The following is a 21,374-nucleotide window of genomic DNA, read 5'->3' as shown; positions in this document are numbered from 1 at the left end:
GCCATGGGTAAACAAAGAATATGGACTCTTCTAAGAAAAACAATTATGTCTGAAAGAGGATGCTTAGTGGGGATATGTCAATGATTGCCTACTTGAGATTGTCTTTAGAAAAACCTACAGAAATAATCTGACCGTATTTTAAGTGAGGCCATTTCTTTACTCTAGTTCTTGAAAGTTACAAGATTTAAACACTTAATTTTATTCATATCTTATACTTCCAGTCACCAAATATCCTGTAAATTATTCCCATTTTGGATGAGAAGACTGTTGGGTAGGAGTAAAGGACTTGGGTATGAATTCCAGCTATGGTCTTTTAAGACCCTGGAAAAGTCACTTAACTACTGAAGACCTCAGTTCCTCATCTGAGACCATATCCTGGGTGAGAGACAAGCCATATAGCTTTAGAACCATTATCCTGAGGCTGTGGCAAGTCAGTCAATAAAAAAAAAAACCCCAAAACACACAAACTCCCCCTGCCCCCAGCTTGTTATATCAGGCTGACCCAGAATTCACACTATGCTTCATATGATGCAGTGAACAAGGCCCTGAACTTGAAGTCAGGAAGACTAGGATTCAAATCCTATCTCTGTGCCTCAGTTCCCTCATCTGTAAAATGAGGCAATTGGACTCAATGACTTCTAAGGTCCATTCCAGCTCGAAGTCTATGATCTTATCTCCTATAATATGATCTACTTGGACTTTTGGTTTTTGTCATCTCATGGACCACCCTCCTCATTCTGTTCCCTTTAGCCTCTCTCTTCTATTTCTTGCTCTGGAAAGAATATTAAAATAAACATTATATCTTAGGTGAGTAATGAAGTAACACTGTATATCAAAATGATAAATTCATATGAGGAAATACATGAACTATGTAGTCAGGAACTATGGTAGAGGCATTTGGATGAAGGTCACTGGAGGAAGAAACAGAAATACTACTATAGTGGGAAAAAGCACCGGGACAGAAGGAAGAACTATGCAAGGAATTCAGGGAACAGAACACAAGCTTCTCATAGGAGCATGAAATAATAGTTATGGAGGACTTCATCTACACAGACACCTTGCTAGATAGAGCTCTCTCTTGACTAAAAGTAGGACAAAGGATAAATTCTTGACTTTAAGTCATTACTCCTTCTTAGAGTTTATAAAAGATAAAGAGGATAAAGCTAGATTTTAAGTGATTTTTAAGACATGATTTTAAGTGGACCCTTGAACAAATTTCAAATAATTCAAATTAAGATTAGATAGGATCTCATGGCTTGGATATTTTATTCAGTAAACTATCCCAATAGGGATAAGATATTTCTTTTCAAGTATGAAATATTGACAATACAAAAAAATTCTGATGAGGGAGAGAATGGGAAACTATCATAAGAATTCAAATAAGATGCACAAAGAAATTATTTACTTAGATTTTAAAAAGACATATGCAGACAAGTACCAGAAAAGGAAGGCAATTGAGGATGAATACAGAGGAGTATCATGATCCCATAAAAATAATGTCAGGAATGCAAATGTGGAGAAGGAACTAGGGATAGTAAGAGTGGCTTTTAAAGCTATGTTATGGACTAGAGAAGGATCAAAGAAGAAATAGGAACACTCTTTAAAGGGGATGAGACAATGATAAAGGATGATGGAGAGAATGCAGTCCTTTTCAACTCTTACTCTGTTTTCTATAACAATCTGGACTGGGGATGAAAGAACAAAAATAGTTAACAGAATCAAAACATAAGGTAAAGGAGGCTATTGTAAGAGAATATTTAGTATTTCTTTCATTAAGTGATTAAGGTATTCCTTGATTGCACACTACTATATCTAATGGGCCCTTGACCACTGATCATACTTTACTACTGCCATTTTCCTGCCTTGCTACTATGGCACCTCTGAACTAGACCTCCAGAGACTGTACTCTGGAGTCGCTCAGTTTTGGAACTCCCAACTCAGTGCTGTGTTGTCTTGACCCCCAGGAGCCTCATATACCTAGCTGGGGCCAGATTCCCCCTATTCTTTATGAATCCAGCCACATTGCTGCTATGTTGGTCCCCCTGCCTCAAGTCACTCACTCCTCACTCCAATACACTTTTGCTCAGTTGTCAAAGTGATAACTTTCTGCTTGATAAACTCTAGTAGCTCCCTATTACCTCAAGGATTAAATAAAATGCTTTGTTTGGAATTTGAATACCTGGCATCCTGGATTTGCAACCTGGATCCTTACTTTCTTTCCAGTTTTCTTTCTATTCTAGTCTTCTCTACAAACATTATGACAACGGCATCCTCACTGTTTCTTGCAAAGATATTCTGAGGCTATTTATTGGCTGCCCCCATGACTGGAATGCAGTTGTTTCTTAAATCAGCCTCCAAATTTCCCTGATTTCAAGACTTGGTTCAAATTTCACCTTCTACAGAAGGCTTTAAAGTATCTTTGCCCTCCTCCTAACTTATTGCCTTCACCTCAGATTATTTCCATTTTACACTATTCGCGCTTTCTTTGTATCCTGAGCACTTAGATTAGTGCCAGGCATTTAGTAAAAACTTAATGAATATTTGTCTACTGAACTCCCCTTTCTTCGCTCCTCCTGCCCCCTCACTTCTTGCTCTGGGCACAATAATTGAATCAATACTACCCTTACCTCTAGAAAGGGCGTGTCAATAATTTACCCTATCCATTGACCATTCCTGTGCCTTCTCAGACATCCTTCCCTAGTCACCATTCCTCTTAAGTTTTGTCTTCCCTTATCCTTACTAAAAGGACTATATGTCTTTTGTATTTGTAAATCCAGCACTTAGCACAGCACCTGGCACATACTAAGATATTAATAAATTATTTTTTCTTTATTCAGTAACTTTATTCAACAAGTTCAAGTTACCAGTCATTAACCAATTATAGTCTAGCATGCTAAAAGAATTTGAATATGGTTATTGAGCAGCTGTCAGTGATCTTTGAAAAACTGTTCAGAAAATTATAGGTATAATAGGTCCAGAGATAACCATAGATCCTGATTAAAAAAAAAATTAAAGAAAGTGAATTCTTTAAAGTATAGGTTAGTAAGCTTGTCTTATGTTCCTGATACTAAAAAAGTATGGTTTGTTAGCATTTAGAAAGGGAAGAAGTGATCATTTAAAAAGTCAACACAAGTTTATCATGCTAGTTAAAACCAATTTCCTTTCTTTGACAGGGTTACTACACTAGTCTGGAATGATCTACACCGCTCCCCCCCATCCATGTTGGCTTTTAGGTTGATTTGGAACTGACTAAATGACTAGATCCAAGCATTCATGACAAATTAATCAATGTCAATTTGGAGAGAGGTCTCTATTAGAGTGTCCCAGTGAACTGTTCTTGGGTTTGTCTGACATTTATATCAGTGATCTGAATGAAGGCATAGTGGCATATTTATGACATTTGCAGATGACACAAAATTGGAAGAAATAACTAATACTCTGGAAATCAGAATCAGGATCCAACTTGACAGGTTAGACCAATAGGCCAAATAAAAATGAAATTTAATAGGAACGAATGTTCTACACCGATTAAAAAAAAAATCAACTTTAAAAGCACATGATGGCTAGGTAACAATTTGTTAGCCAAGAGAGCTAGAAAACTTCAGGTTCAATATGCATCACCCTTGACATTGTAATCAAAAAAGCTAAGGGGATCTTAACTTTGGTTAAAGGATGAATAGTCACCAAGTATATATCAGACAGACATGATAGTCCTATATTTTTCTGTGTTCATATCCCACCTAAATTATTAAAAAAAATTCTATGTGCCACATTTTAAGTAAGACAAGCTGGAGCATTCCAGAGGAGGACAACCAGTATGATAAAAGGACAGGGACTAGCCAAGTGAGAATCTTTCAAAAGAGTTAGGGATATTTAGCTTTTGGTGAGGATGATATTTAGAAGAGAAGACTTAGGCAGGTCAGGTTGGTCATTTTAGGGTACTTGAATGGTTGTCAAATGTTCGAAGGATTAGATTTGCTCACTTAGCCCCAAAGGGCAGAATTACTAACAACAGGTAGAAATCAAAAGGAAGAAATCCTTCTAAGCCTCTCCAATTGATTTTCTATCCCGCTCACAACAGTAGTTGTTCCCAACTGTCTCTTTTCTCCCCGAACATCTTATCTTCTCAGTTAAGGATCCTGCCTTGCCCCATTTGCTTCAAGTTCACTCTAATTCCCCCCCCCTTCACCTCACATCTGCCTGACATCATTTCCTACTATCTCTGAAGTTCTTCTTCCAACTATGTGCAATCCTTTAACATACACCCATTAAAAAAAAACATAATCATTTACTTGATGCTAAGCATCTTATTGATACTAACATATTAAGGCAAATACATAAATAAAAACCAGACCATACTATACATATAAATCACATCATAATAAACAATAAAATCACACTGCTCCATGAACGAATTCAATAGCTATGGGGAAGAGTGGGCACATATTTAGAGTAATCTGGCACTGTGTGTATCTTTGTTCCCATCCACTCTGGTCTTTTCCAGAAGATAGTTCCTACTACCACTTCCACTCTCTCTAATCTTCAATTTCTCCCCATCTACTAATTCCTTCTGTGCTCCCTAAAAAGATGTACAAGTCTTCTGTATTCTTTAAAAAAAAAACCCAACAAATCTTCACTAGATCTTCCCATCTCCACTAACTATCATGCTGTATTTCTCCTCCTATTCTTTGCTGAACTCCTTAAAATAAACCACCTCTACCCTGTGTCTCCACTTTTTCCTCTCTCTCTTCTAAATCCACTGCAACCTGGCTTCAGGCCTTATCGCTCAACAAAATGTTCTCTCCAGAGTTACCAATGATCTCTTAATTGCTAAATCCAATGACCTTTTCACAATCCTCATCTTTCTTGACCTTTCTAGTATTTGACACTGATCACCACATTTTTCTGCATTCTCTTTCCTCTTTGGTTTTCATTTCTTCTCCTATCTGTCTTACTATATATTCCTTAGTCTCAACCATGTTACAACCACTAACTATGAATATGCTCTAAGGCTCTGTCCTGTGTCTTTATTTCTTTTCTCTATCCTCTTATTAGTGATCTCAATCTCTCCCACTGGCACAATTTTCATCTCTATTTGGATGATTCTCAGGTTTATTTATCTATCCCTGTTTTCTCCTCCATTTCAGTTCTACATTGCTAACCTCTCATTGGGGATTCTAACTTAAATATCCTAGTAGGCATCTTAAACTTCCTATTGTCTACCAGGGGTGGGGAACCTGTGGCCTCAAGGTCACACGTGGCCCTCTAGGTCCTCAAGTGAAGCCCTTTGACTGAAGCCAAACTTCATTTTTTTCTGTGAAGTTTGGCTTCAGTCAAAGGGCTGTACTTGAGGACCTAGAGGGCCATGTGTAGTCTCAAGGCCACAGGTTCCCCACTCCTGGAACCCACCCTTTTTCTGAATTTCTCTGTTACTCTCAAGAACATCTTCATCCTCCCAATTACCCCGGTTCCCAATCTCAGAATTACTCTGCACTCCTAATTCTCACTCAATCCCAACATCCAATCAGTTGTCAAATAATATTTTTTCCAATCTTTTTACACATTGTTTTCTATTGTCCGGTCATACAAAATTATTTGCTGTTCCTCACATAAGACATGCTGTCTCTTTTTCTTTTGCCTTTGTGCTGCCTATATTGAAAGGCATTCCTTCCTCATGTCCACGTTAGAATCTCTGACTTCATTCAAGACTCAATTCTTCTGTAGAAGTCCAATCCCCCTGATGCTAGAAGCCACCCTTCTAAGATTACCTTGTACCTACTTGTAAGACAAATAAACACAGCACACAGGAGGGCTGGCTAGCACAGGTTCACTCTTGATCTGGTCAGACAGAAAAGACACTAAGAAGGGGTTAATAATCTTACTACTTTATTCTAGTCTAGCATTCCAGCTTGTGCATTCAACCCCAAGGTTCCCCCTAAGCCTCAATGGGAGCCAGTTGAGGCACACATAGCATTTGTGCATTCAACCCTAAGATTCCCCATTCACTGAACAATGCCCACCTGCTTTATAGCGGCGACAGACAAAGAAGGCATATTGCCAGAAATAGCCTCACAAATTTACATCACCCCATCAATGGATTTCACTGCATAGCTGCAGTGGATATTTATATTATTTATCATTATATAATGCTGCACAAGCGTGGTGATGTTTTGAACCATAACTGTGGGAACTCATATCTAATACCTGGGAACAAGAGATTGCTATGGCTATAGATCCTGAGAAACTGAACTTTAGAAATAATAACAAAAATCAACTTTACACAGACTAAAATCCACATTACTTACACTACTCTACGTGTATATTGTTTAATAGCTCTGTGTGTCCATGTTGTCTTTCCCATTAGAAGGTAAGCTCTTCAGGCCCAGGGATTGTTTTCTCTTTGTATCCCAGTGCTTACAATGAGGCTTGGCACCCAGCAAGTGCTTACTAAATGATTTTAATCAACTGCTTGATGAACAGTTCAGTTCTTTGAAAAGAAAAATTTCTTAACTACGGGAGCTGTCTAAAAGTTAAATGGACTTACTTGAGAGGTAGGGAATTCCCCATCACTAGATGCTTTTAGTCAAGAGGCTGAATCACCACTTGCCAGGGTATTGAAGAATGGTTTTTACTCAGTGATAGGCTGAATTAGATAATCTTTGATGCTTCTTTCTACTTTGAGATTCTGTGATTCTACATGGAAAAGCTCCAAGTTTTTTCTTGTTTTCTCAGAAAATAATATTAGAATGTTCAAGTACATGGGATTTGACATTTTTTCTCATTTTTTCATATTTTCTGTTTAGACAATGGTTTGCTTCTAATCAGTTTTCAATTTTTAGCTGTTTTTCATTACCATCACCTTCATCATCAAAGAGCATTTGTAAAGTGTCTACATGTGTTACCAGTGTGAAACCTGTAGCAAAAAAAAAAAAAAAGATTTAATTTAATCTCATTCAGGCATTTCAGCTGAGTCAGGCCAATTTGGAAGTGGCTAAGAATCAGTAAGCTTGAATAACTACTGGCATCAACAATAATAATTATGGGAAAGGAAAAATGCAGTCCTGAGTCTTGAAAAACTAAGGATCTAAATAATATTTGACACAGAGAAGTGTACAAATAGAGCAAGAGTTGGGGATGGGAAATTGACGGGAGTCTTTAAATTGTCAAAGGACAGGAAAGTCATAGAATCACACAAGGTTAGAACTAGAAGAGACATGAAATATCTTCTAATTAAAATTCAAGATTTTAATCATGAAAAAACTAGGCTTAAAGAGGTAAACGTAGCCCTTAAAGTAGTCCTTGCCCAGAGTTGCTTAGTTAGTAAGGATCAGAGATGAGATTTGAACTCAGGCCTGACTTTAAGATCAGTGTTCTTTCTAATACCACCAAGATAATCTCTAGATATAATTAAAAATAAAAATTAAAAAATGATAGTTATCACCACAATGTCTAAGTTCACTGAAATTCAGGTAAAGGATTAGAAGACATAATGCATGATAAGAAATTTCAGATGCAATAGTGAGGTGAATTAAATTCACATCTTTTAACAGAAATCTCTGTGGCCCTCACTCCAACCAACACACACTGCAGTTAATGCTACTGTCACTATGAAACAAGGGATGATCTTTTCTGGCAATTATGCAATTAACTTGTACCACTAGTGCACTTTTGAAGAGAGGCATACCCAGGGGCCCAGCAGTTGACTGCTTTTACTCTACCTGACAAAGAACCCAGGCTAGTGGCCAAACAGTTAGCATAGAACTCTTCTTTAAAGGCTGGATGGTGGTGTAGTCCTTGTTATCTTTGTTATGGATTTTCACAGTTTTTATTCATTTGTCTTTTCTTAAGGTTTTAAGAAAGCAGAAGATTTAAGGAGGTACAAGTATCTGTTTCAAGCTACTGAAATCCAGAGTCCATCATACATCGACCAAGAATTATAGCTATACTTATAAATTAGTATATTCAATCCAGAAAATAAAGTCAGAATGCTCAAGTGCATGGGATTTGACAAATCAGTACTCAAACCTATCCAACCACTTGAATCACTAGACATGCAGTTCTCAAAAATCAATCAACAGACATTGTTGAACATCTTTCCACATCCAGTACACAACCAGTAAATGTATAAGACAGTCAATGTCCTCAGTCTTATAAAAAGAAGAAATCCCACAGATACTTCTGTTGAAGGATCTGAATCCTACATCATATAACCTATTTCTCATTCTTTTAACCTATGGTGGTGAAGCCTATTTCTCTCTTTGCCACAGCTAATTAATTTACATTTGAATTTCTTCATTCTTTTGACACTCGTGTGCCAAACACAGGTTTGGCACAATTATGGGAATCTCATTAGGCATCTCTGCCATAGGAAAAGCGTGGTGTTGGCAGCTGTGAGGTCTTATGGGAAAACAAGGTTTCATTAAAAAAAATGTATGTGACAGTCATATACACTCTACATATATAAGTTAAAAGAAGTTCCTGTTTGTATAAATGTGAAATTCTGTAAAAGAACTAATTAATAGTAAGTGAGGTTTTTCCTCCCTTCACCCAGTTTAAGGTCCTGTTAAGTATTTCAGAATTAGAAAATTAGGTACTTAATACAAAACAGAATTTCTGAGTTGGAAGAGACCCCAGGAGCCAACTAGTTCAAGCCAAAACATTTGAAAAATAATTCTACTGTAATATGCTTGATAAATGGCCACACAGCCTTTGTTTGAAGACCTTTGATGAAAGGGAAACCATGATCTACAGAGATGGCCCATTCCAGTATTAGACAGCTATGTTATTAGGAATTTTCCCCTTATATGAGCTTAAATTTGCCTCTTTGTGACTTCTCCCCATTGTTCTTAGCTCTCTCTTCTGGGGTCAAACAGGACATGTTTAATCACTCCATAGGACAGCTTTTCATGTACTTGAAGATAGCTATCATGTCCTCACTTTCCCTACTCCAACCCTCCCCCCCCCATCCCCCAGTGCTTTGTAACTTCTCTTTTCCAGCTATGCATTCTCATTTAGCATGATCTCAAAGTCCTTCAACATCTTCTTTACCTTTGTGTGAACATGTTCAAGCTTGTCAACATCCATCCTAAAAGGCAATACCTGGGACAATACACAGTACTCTAGATATGGTATGAATAGACAGTGGGACTATCATCACTTTATTCCTAGAAGGTATACCTTGCTTAATGAAACCTAAAGTGGTATTAGCTTGGTTGCCTGTTGACTTATACTGAGCTTGTGCAGTTCACTAAACCTCTCAGATATTTTTCATATAAACTTCTGAATAGTTAAGAGTCACCCATTTTGTATTCTTGAAATTGATTTGGAAACTCAAGTACAAGACTTTACACTTACCCTTTAAAATTTTCATCTTATTAGATTCAGTACAATGTTTAAGTTTGCCAACCTCTTTTTGAATGCTGACTCCATCACCCAGTTTGTGAACTGTCCTCAGTTTTGTGTGAACTGTAATTGGACATGCATGCTGTCTGTTGCCTTTATCTCAGTCATTGATAAAAATATCAAATAGAGTGGGCCAAGCACAGATCCCTGGGGCACTTCACTAGTGACCTCCTTCCAAGTTGGAATCAAGCCATTAATGACTATTCTTTAAGTTTGGCAATTCAACCAGTTCTGAATCTGATTAACAGTACCATCTAACTCACATCTCAATTTCTTCCACTATGATGTAAACAAAACAAAACAACTTATCAACTGTTTTGCTAAATCCAGATAAACTGTATTTATAGCTTCCTCTGACCTATTATCTGGTCATAAGTCTATTACAAAAGACAATAAGGATTCAAACATTCTAGAAAGGAATTTGAATTCTGTTAAGGAAGTAATTGAAAGATCCCACCACTAGGCATATAGCCTAAGGAGGTCAAGGGCAGAGAGAGATCCCATGTACACCAAAATATTAATAATAGCATTTTTTTGTGAAAGTAAAGAACTGGAAACAAAGTAAATGCCCATAGATTGAGGAAAGGCTAAAGAAATTATGGCACATAAATGTAATGGAAGATTGTACCACAAGAAATAATGAATATAAAGAATTCAAAGAAACATGGGAAGACTTATATGAACAGGATGAGTTAAGCAGAACTAAGAAAATAATATACATAATGATCACAACAATGAAAATGAAAAGAACAAAGAACTTGAAATTGAAAGCAGTGATCAGAGGCAGTGGAATACAATTTTCAGGAAGGCAAAAGAGCTCGGATTACAACCAAGGATCACACACCCAGCGAGACTGAGCATATTCTTCCAGGCAAAGAGATGGTCATTCAATGATATAACAGAGTTCCAGACCTTCTTGATAAAAAAGCCAGAACTCAATGGAAAATTCAACCTCCAATTACGAGATGCAACAGTGACTTGGAAAGGTAAACAAGGAGAACACACACACACACACCCTGCTATTTGATAAGAGCAAACTGGTAATAGACAAGTACAGGGTATGAGTATAAAATACACAAAATGATGATTTTTTAAAAATCTTGTTAAAAGCTACAAAGGGACTGGGTGAAGTGGAAAAGGGTAAATTATGCTACTCATAGAGGCATAAAAACTGTATAGCAGAAGAAAAAAAGGGAGGGTGTTGGGAAGCATAAGAGCTTTTCCCTCATTGGTTCTGGTACAAGGAGGGAATAACAACCAGTTAAGAATAGGATGCTATAGAGAAGGAACACAAAAAGAATCATTTTAGAGGGAAAGAGGGGAGGGAGAGGAGCTTCGCATGAGATCTGTTCCTGTCATTCTTGATGCGAAGAAAAAATAGCATACTTCATTAAGTATAACAATATCCTACAGGCAGTAGGAGGGGGAAAGGGTTACAAAAGGGGGGTGGGAGTGGTTTGTAGGGAGGGAAGTAGTAAGGGGAAAAGGGAAGGAAAAGGGAGGGGGGCCGAAAAGGAAACACTGAGGGAGGCAGTGGTCAAAAGGGAAACTATTAAGGGGGGGAAGGGAGAAGGGAGGGAAAATATGAACATTAACAGGGGCAGGAATAGGATGAGGGGAAAGAAACAGATAACAATCATAACTGTTAATGTGAATGGAATGAACTCTCCTATAAAATGGAGACGGATAGCAGAATGGATTAGAAATCATAATCCTACAATATGCTGTTTACAAGAAACACATCTGAAACAGAGGGATACACACAAGGTAAAGGTAAAAGGTTGGAGTAAAATATATCATGCCTCAGCTAAAGTAAAAAAAGCAGGGGTAGCAATCCTTATCTCAGATAAAGCAAATGCAAAAATTGACCTAATTAAAAGAGATAAGGAAGGAAACTATATCCTGTTAAAAGGCACCATCGAGAATGAAGCAATATCACTACTTAACATATATGCACCAAGTGGTGTAGCATCCAAATTCCTAGAGGTGAAGGTAAAGGAATTAGAGGAAGAAATAGATAGCAAAACTATACTAGTGGGAGACCTTAATCTCCCCCTATCTGAACTTGATAAATCCAACCTCAAAATAAACAAGAAAGAAGTTAAGGAGGTGAACAGGATTTTAGAGAGGATAGGTATGATAGATCTCTAGAGAAAACTGAATGGGGATAAAAAGGAATATACTTTCTTCTCAGCGGTTCATGGCACATACTCAAAATTTGACGATGTTCTAGGGCATAAAAACCTCACAATTCTATGCAGTAAGGCAGAAATATTAAACGCATCGTTCTCAGATCATGATGCAAAAAGAACTATATGCAATAAAGGGCCAGGGAAAGACAGACTAAAAACTAACTGGAAATTAAACAATTTGATCCTAAAGAATGAGTGGGTCAAACAAGAAATTATAGAAACAATCAGTAATTTCATTCAAGAGAATGATAATAATGAGACAACATACCAAAATCTGTGGGATGCATTAAAGGCAGTTCTTAGGGGAAGTTTTATATCCCTGAGTGCATACGTGATTAAATTAGAGAAAAGGGAGCTCAACAAATCGGGCATGCAATTAAAAAACCTAGAAAAAGAACAAATTCAAAATCCCCAATTAAATACTAAACTAGAAATATTGAAGACTAAAGGAGAGATTAATAAAATTGAAATTAAGAAAACTATTGAACTAATAAAATAAAACCAAGAGCTGGTTTTATGAAAAAACCAACAAAATTGATAGACCCTTAGTCAATATGATAAAAAAAAGAAAGAAGAAAACCAAATCATGAGTATCAAAAATGAAAAGGGTGAATCTACCTTCAATGAAGAGGAAATCAAAACAATAATTAGGAATTATTTTTCCCAATTGTATGCACATAAATTTGACAATCTTAGGGAAATGGATGAATATTTAGAAACATACAAGTTGCCCAGATTAACCAAAGAGGAAGTAAATTACTTAAATAATCCCATCTCAGAAAAAGAAATTGAACAAGCCATCAGTCACCTCCCTAGGAAAAAATCTCCAGGGCCAGATGGATTCACTAGTGAATTCTATCAAACATTTAAAGAACAATTGATTCCAATACTCTACAAACTATTTGGGAAAATTAGTGAAGAAGGAGTCCTACCAAATTCTTTTTATGGCACAAATATGGTACTGATACCTAAATCAGGGAGAGATAAAACGGAGAAAGAAAATTATAGACCAATCTCCCTCATGAATATAGATGCAAAAATTCTAAATAAAATACTAGCCAAAAGACTAGAGCAACTTATCTTTGATCAAGTCGGATTTATTCCAGGAATGCAAGGATGGTTTAATATTAGGAAAACCATCAGTATAATTGAGCATATCAACAATAAAACTAGCAGAAAACACATGATCATCTCAATAGATGCAGAAAAGGCTTTTGACAAAATACAACATCCATTCCTATTAAAAACATTAGAAAGTATAGGAATAAATGGAACCTTCCTTAAAATAATAGGTAGCATCTATTTAAAGCCATCAGCAAGTATTATATGTAATGGGGAGAAGCTAGAAGCATTTCCCATAAGATCAGGGGTGAAACAAGGGTGTCCACTATCACCCCTCTTATTCAATCTGGTACTAGAAATGTTAGCAGTAGCAATTAGAGAAGAAAAATAAATCAAAGGAATCAAGTTAGGCAAAGAAGAGACCAAGCTATCACTCTTCGCAGATGATGTGATGATATACTTAGAGAATCCTAGAGAATCAAGTAAAAAACTGCTTGAGACAATAAATAAATTTGGCAAAGTTGCAGGATATAAAATAAACCCACATAAATCCTTGGCATTCCTATATATTTCCAATGAAATTCAACAGCAAGAAGTAGAAAGAGAAATCCCATTTAAAGTTACTGTAGACATTATAAAATATTTGGGAATCTACCTGCCAAAACAAACCCAGGATCTGTATGATCATAACTACAAAACACTTTTCACACAAATAAAGTCAGATCTAAGTAATTGGAAAAATACCAATTGCTCATGGCTGGGTCAAGCTAATATAATAAAAATGACAATTTTACCTAAATTAAATTATATATTTAGTGCCATACCAATTAATTTACCAAAAAACTACTTTATAGAGTTAGAAAAAAATAGCAACAAAATTCATCTGGAAGAATAAACGGTCCAGAATATCAAGGGAATTAATGAAAAGAAATGCTAGGGAAGGTAGACTAGCTTTACCAGATTTCAATCTGTACTATAAAGCAGCAGTCATCAAAACTACTTGGTACTGGCTGAGGAATAGAGGAGTGGATCAATGGAATAGATTAGGCACACAAGATTCAGAAGTCAACGACTACAGTAATGTATTGTTTGATAAACCCCCAGACCCTGGTTTTTGGGATAAGAACTCACTATTTGACAAAAACTGTTGGGAAAACTGGAATATAGTATGGCAGAAACTGGACATAGACCATTATCTAACACCATATACCAAAATCAAGTCTAAATGGGTTTATGATCTAGGTATAAAGGTTGATACTGTAAGCAGTCTGCTAAAACAAGGAATAGTTTACCTATCAGACTTGTGGAGAGGGAATGACTTTATGACTAAACAGGAATTAGAGAACTTTATAAAATGTAAAATGGATAATTTTGACTACATAAAATTGAAAAGTTTCTGTACAAATAAAGCCAATGTAACCAAGATTAAGAGGGAGGTGGGAAATTGGGAAAGAATCTTTACAACCTATGTCTCCGACAAAGGACTCATCTCTAAACTATACAGAGAATTGAGTCAAATTTATAAGAATACAAGTCATTCCCCAATTGATAAATGGTCAAAGGATATGAACAGGCAGTTTTCAGAGAAAGAAATTAAAGCTATCTATAAGCACATGAAGAAATGCTCCAATTCACTATTGCTTAGAGAAATGCAAATCAAAACAACTCTGAGGTACCACATCTCACCAGTCAGATTGGCTAAGATGACAAAACAGGAAAATGACAAATGCTGGAGAGGATGTGGGCAAACTGGAATACTAATGCATTGTTGGTGGAGTTGTGAACTGATCCAGCCTTTCTGGAAAGCAATCTGGAATTATGCCCAAAGGGCTATAAATACTTTCATACCCTTTGATCCAGCAATACCACTCCTAGGGTTATAGCCCAAAGAGATCATAGAAATGGGAGAAAGACCCATATGTACAAAAATGTTTATAGCAGCTCTTTTTGTGGTGGCAAAGAATTGGAAATTAAGGGGGTGCCCATCAATTGGGGAATGGCTGAACAAGTTGTAGTATATGCATGTTATGGAATACTATTGCGCTATAAGAAACGGGGAGCAGGCAGTCTTCATATTTACCTGGAGAGGCTTAAAAGAACTGATGCTGAGTGAGAAGAGTAGAACCAGGAGAAATTTGTACACAATTACAGACACAACATATGTGTGATGACCAACTTTGATAGACTGGACTCTTCTCAACAATGCAGGGATATAAGTCAATCCCAAAAGATGCATGATGGAGAGAAAAACCGTGCATCCAGAGAAAGAACTAGAAAGAACTAAATTTATATCCAGGTGGAAGCGAAATACCTGATCTTTTTCGTTCTCTTATTTGATTTTATGTCCTCTTTACCATTTTTCATTCCAGCTGGTACAATCTATCCTTATAACCTGACCAATGTATAATATGAAAGTATTTTCAGATCCTATACTTGATTATAAGCCGCCATTGGGGGGGGGGGAAGGGAGGGGGACAAAATGTGAAATTCAAGGAATTGTGAAATTGAATCCTGTAAACTAAAAGGAAACAAATAAATTAAAGAATTAAAAAAAAAAGAAATTGAAAGCAGTGTAATTATAATGACTGTCTGGCTCTGAAAAAGAGAGATGAGAATATACATGTTTCCCTTCTTTGCAAAAGTGGGAGACTATGTGTATGGAATACTTCATATACTTAATTATATTATTATTAATTAATTAATTCATAGACTTAATTAAAGAACTGGGTAACTCTGCTGAACTACCTTCTTTCTCTTAGTGGTAGATTTCTAGATAGGGAAAGGAGAAAGGATATATTTATAAACAAAGGTGATATTAAAAAAATTGATAAAATTTTTAAAAATACAAATCTTATAAAAAATAAGATTGGTCTGACAGTCTCTTCTTAATGAATGTAGGTTTATTCTAATCACTGGTTTTTTTTTTCAAATTAAATTTTTTTTTTTAAGATCTTCACCAACCATCCCTTTAAAAATACATTTTAAAATGTGGCAGGAATCAGATCAAGCTTACAGGACTACTGTAGCAAACTCCTTTTTGAAATCTGTAATATTTTCCCTTTTCCAACTTAGAAATACCTGTCCTGTTTTTGACAAACTTACAACAAAAGTGATTACATGGGCATATCAAAGATATCTGGTTGGATGTACTAAACAAATATTTCAGATTTTCCAAACCTGTATAAGCAAAATGGAGTCCAGAGGGGGTGTCTAAGAAACACATGGACATGTCTTGAGACATCTTATTCCCCATTGACTGGTGGACTTTCTTGTTTTCTCCATGAGTAAATTCGTCATTGGAAGATCTCATCATTCTGCAAACTGAATCAGTCTTGTTATTCATATCTCATCTGTAGCCTCTGCTTCTCTGATTAGAGAGTGAAGTCATATATTTCTCCATTGAAGAAGAGGGGATTGGACAGATATCTCCTCAGGCATTTCTTTTTTTTTTTAATTTTTTTTTAAGCAATTGGGGTTAAGTAACTTGCTCAAGGTTACACGGCCAGGTATTTCTGGGTGTGTGCTAAGTGTCTGAGCCCGGATTTGATCCCCAGGTCATCCCGACACTGGGGCCAGTGCTCTTACTCACTGTGCTACCTGGCCGCCCCAGGCATCTCTTTTAAACCAAACTATACTTGTTTTTTTTATTTCTCCATCATACCCTGACACTTTCTTCTTTGTATTTATATTCCCAGTGCTTAGCACAATGTGTAGCATATACTAGGCACTTAAACAAAAGTTTATTGACTACTGCCATGACATGAAATGACTTCTTTGTCCTCATATTCCTCTATCTTTCTGCACTGTTTCACACTGTTAACTACCCTCTCCCCTATAGTAAAAATGATTTAATTTACTTAACGGTATAATTTATAGAAAAAAAAACTATCAATGTTAAAGAAGGCTTTCTCAATGCATGAATGAAAAAACCTACATTAGAGATTTACTGAGTTCCAGCACAAAGAACACCAGAAATACAAATAGTAAGGTATGATGATCCATGCCTTCAAGGGACCTCCATTCAAATGGGGAAGATAGTGCCTATAGCAGAACTGTGGTCAGGGAGGGGGGTTTGGGTCTGGAAAGTCACAGGAATGGTGCATAAAGCATATTGATATGCTCGCTTCAGAAACAACAGTGATGTTGATTTGATTAGTGTTGACAGAGCAAGAGGTAGAAAGTAGAGGGAGGGAAGGTGGTAATGCTTGGTGGTAGGGCAGACAGCAAGAAGAAGGTTGGGGTGAAGCATGGTCAGATCTGGGATGGAAAGAAATTATTTCAGAGGGGGCTCCTGAGAAACACATAGACACAGTCTCTTCTTAATTCTTATCCTCCTTTACTTTTCTTCAGTATTTGTTGACCACTCACTTCCTCCTTGATAATCTCTCTTCTCTAGGTTTTTCTTCTGCTCTCTTCTGGCTTTTTTCCTACCTGTTTGACCTCTCCTTCTCAGTCTTCCTTTGTTGGTTCATTATCCATGTCATGAACAATAATGTGAGTATATCCAAAGGCTTCACTGTAGACCTTTTATGAAATCTATACTCCCTCTTACCTACCAAGATATATATATATATATATATATATAAATACAACTATAAACCCCTGTTTACAGAATTAAAGACCTAAATTAATGACCTAAAAAAAATTAACTACTCATGGGTAAGATGAGACAATGTAATAAAATGACAATACTACATAATTTAATTTATTCTACGTCATACCAATCAAATTACCAAAGGATTGTTTTATAGAACTAGATGAGTAGGGGCGGCCAGGTAGCACAGGAAGTAAGAGCACCGGCTCCAGTGTTGAGAAGACCTGGAGATCGAATCCTGGGCTCAGACACTTAGCACCCACCCAGGAACACCTGGCCGTGTAACCTTGAGCAAGTTACTTAACCCCAATTGCTTAGGGGCGGCCAGGTGGCTCAGCGAGTAAGAGCACCGGCTCCAGTGTTGGGATGACCTGGATCAAATCCAGGCTCAGATACTCAGCACCACACCCAGAAATGAATGGCCGTGTAACCTTGAGCAAGTTACTTAACCCTGATTGCTTAAGAAAAAAAAAAGAAAAAAAAAGAACTAGAAGAGTAATAATAAAATTCACATGAAGGCAAGCAAGGTCAAGAATCTCAAGGAATATAACAGAAAAAGGGTGGGGGGAAATAAAGGAGGCCTAATAGTGCCAGATATCAAACTATATTACAAAGTAGTAATTTTCAAAACAATTTGGTACTGGTCAACAAGAGAGAAAAATCAGTGGAATAGATTACACAGCAGGTACACAACAGAGTGAGACATGAATCTATTGGTCCAGATTTGACAAACACAAAGACTCCAACTACTAGGATAAGGATTCACTACTTGATAAAAATTGCTGGGAAAATTGGACAATAGCATGAAAGAAGTTAATTTTAGACCAATACTAAGAAAAGTTCTGAATGAATATGTTGCCTAGATATAAAAAGTCACATCATAAAAAAAATCAGTAAAACATGGGAAAAATTACCAAACCTATTGACAGAAGAAAAGTTCATGGCCATATAAAGGATGGAAAGGATCACAGAAGATAAAATCCATGATTTTGCCTACATAATATTTAAAAGTTTCTGTATAAACAAATCCAATAAAGCTAAGATTAAAAGTGATACATTTAATTGGGAAAAATCTTTGCTGCAAATTTCCCTAATATCTTATTTCTAAGATATATAAAGAACTGATTCAAATTTATAAGAATAAGATTGGTATATTGACCAATGTTATAAAGATATGAATAGATAAATCACTATGAATTAGAAAAATGAAAATTGAAGCAATTCTGAGATTTATAACCATCAGATTGACAAAGATGACAAAAGAGGGAAATCATAAATGGAGGTATGGAAAACAGGCACATTGGTTGGTGGACCTATGAATGGGTACAAGTGTTCTAGAAAGAGATTTGGAATTATACACAAAGTTACTAAACAGTATGTGTCTTTGTTTCAGCTATACCACCATTTCTAGGTACATAACCAAAAGAAATAGGAAACAGTCCTGTGTGTATAAAAATACTGCAACTTTTTTATGGCTGTGAAAAACTGTAAATTAAAGGGATGATAATCAATTAAGGAATGGTTGAATAAAGTGTAATAAAGGAATGTGATGGAATACTTTTTTTTTGCTATAGGATATTAGGAAACAGATGATTTCAAAGAGACGTAGAAAAATTTGAATGAAGTGATGCAGAATGAAGTGAGCAGAACCAGAACACTTTATACTGTAACTTCAATATTATAAAAATGAATAATTTTGAAGACTTTAAAAAACTGATAAAGAATGAAATGAGTAGATCTAGGACAACAATTTATAAAATATCAACAACAATAAATTTCATGTTTATTTAAATTTCTTCTAAGATAAAAACAACTTTAAAATCTGTAAAAACTATCATTAATGATAGTTTTTATAGATAGATAGATAGATCATTCACAATTCCAAAGAATTAATGATGAAATATGTTAGCTGCCTCCTGTCAGAGAGGTGATGGGGTTTAGGATGTAGAATGAAAACTACATGTTTCTGAACACAGCCAACAAGGGACTTAATTTTGCTTCACTTTTCATTTTTATTGCAAGGAATTTGTTTTTCTTTTCTCTCTTTTTTTCAATGGAGTAGGAGGTGGGAGGTAGAGAAAATGGATTTCTGCTAATTTTTTTTAAAGAACTTTAAAAAAAATAAATTCAGAAGAGAAAGTATCTAAGAGGAGAGGGTAGCCAATAGTGTCAAATACAGAAAGTTCAAAAAGGGTGACGACTGAGAAAAAGCTGTTGGATTTGACAACTAAGAGATCACAGGTAATTTTGTAAAGAGCAGATTTTGTTGAGTGATTATGTTAGAAGTCAGATTTGAAGAGACTGATAAGTGAGTGGGAAGTGGCAAAGTAGGAGCAACTGTCTGGATTTAGGGAAAAGAGGCAGTGTTTTTAATGACTCACTTTTCTTAAGTCATAGGTCTATCTACTTTTGATAATTTAATAGTTGCATGACCATAGGTAAATTTAATCTCTTTAGGCCTGTTTACTCAATTCTAAAAGTGGGATAATAATATCTTTAGTATGTTTTTCACAGGGTTGTAATAAGGTTCAAGTGAGATAATATATAAGACATCACACACTTTAAAAAGGTTTGTGTCTGGTATCACCATCATTATTAATGTTCTTATCATTTTCAATGGATTTCACACAGAAAAAGTTCTGAGACAAGTTGTTATCTTGTGATTATTCTTTCAGATTTAATGTTCTACATAAAATTGTACAGATGGATAAAATGACTGCTTATTATAATTGAATATAAGTATCACGATAGAGGTTAATCACTATTAGTAGTAGTAGTAATATGTAAACTTCAATATTCTTCTAGTTAAAAAAAAAATAGAAATAGATTTTCCCTTTTTGGTTCAGAAGGAAGAAGTAGACCAATGGATTGAAGTTGTAAAGAAGTAGATTTAGGTTTGATTTCAGAGAAAAAAAATTCTAACAGTTTATAACTACCCCAAAAGGTGGCTATGGGAGGTAGTAGGATCTCTCTAGCTATATGTCTTCAAACAAAGGCTGAATGATTACTCATCAGATAGAATGATAGAGAAAATTCTTTTCAGATACACAATGGACTACATGGCTGCTGAAATCCATTCCAATTCTATAATTCTGTGGTTCTCATCCCTAAGGCCCTTCTATGTTCTAAGTCTATTACCCGTGGATCTTTAGTTTCAATCTTTAGAAAATATTTAGAAAAAATTTAGACAGGAGGTAGCTAACAAATTTCGTCATCAATTCTTTTTGGAGGGCAATCGGGGTTAAGTGACTCGCCCAAGGTCACATGGCTAGTTTTTGTGTTAAGTGTCTGAGGTTGGATTTGAACTCAGGTCCTCCTGACTCCAGGGCTGGTGTTCTATTCACTGCACCACCTAGCCACCCCCCATCATCAATTCTTTAGAAAATATTGGGTGGAGTGGGGGAAATCACATTCATTGAATTATCTGGCTAATTTAAAAGGACATAACTTTTTCAGAAATGCTGATCCTCTCACTTTCAGAAGTTCTGTCATCATTTATTTCAAATCACTTCTTTTTTATGTTTGTTATAACTAATCAAATAATTTGACATTAAAACTTAGATTGAGAGAACCTAAATAACCTGTATACTTAATCAGCAATTTTATTTTTAAGAGGAAGAGATAAATCACAACAAAATGAGTGATCATAGGAATTTTTTTTTTAATGGAAATGGAAAGAAGATCTACAAAAACAACTTTCAAGGATATATTCTGGGGTGAGTATTTAACTGAAATACTTGACTTCCAATCCTTCACTTAAAATACAGTGAGCAATGACACTTAAAATGGTGACTTCAAATTTTTGAATTAAGGGTCAGTTATAGCCAGTATATTCTACCTACTAATTCAGGTAATTAATTTCAAAAAGTTTTCTTTGACAAAGTTTGAAATAAAAAGAAAAAAAATTCTGGCAAACATTAATTAATAAGCGAAATCAATTTGAAAAATCAATAAAACTAATTCTCCAAGCATTATTGTCTACTGGGATTTCTTTTTTTTGCATTTCATGGAATTTTTACCTTACTTAAATTTATTCTATGATGCATGTCATAAAATTATTCAGTTATTCCAGGTTCATAAATCAATCCTCACTTTCTTAGTTACAAATTAGAAGGTCTCTCTAA

The 21,374-nt window shown here is 35.7% G+C and overlaps 1 protein-coding gene across 4 annotated transcripts in view; it reads right to left on the bottom strand.

Moving 5' to 3' along the window:
• The window catches only part of ZNF407 (zinc finger protein 407), a 667,606-nt gene that overhangs the window by 16,583 nt on the left and 629,649 nt on the right, over nucleotides 1-21,374 (bottom strand). Inside the window, exon 9 of one of the 4 annotated variants that reach the window (XM_069094965.1) lies at nucleotides 6,748-6,913. The exons of the other annotated variants lie outside the window; for them this stretch is intronic. Within the exon in view, the coding sequence (XP_068951066.1) occupies nucleotides 6,822-6,913 (92 nt within the window). The 3' untranslated portion in view covers nucleotides 6,748-6,821. Of the gene's footprint in view, nucleotides 1-6,747; nucleotides 6,914-21,374 lie in introns of those variants that run through there. 4 annotated transcript variants of the gene reach the window in all.

This window comes from Petaurus breviceps, unplaced genomic scaffold (assembly GCF_028583685.1).
Source record: "Petaurus breviceps papuanus isolate PSGF00001 unplaced genomic scaffold, PetGlider_PUasm1.0 224, whole genome shotgun sequence".
Classification (NCBI taxonomy): Eukaryota; Metazoa; Chordata; class Mammalia; order Diprotodontia; family Petauridae; genus Petaurus; species Petaurus breviceps.
This window is presented reverse-complemented; position numbering and strand designations above follow the sequence as displayed.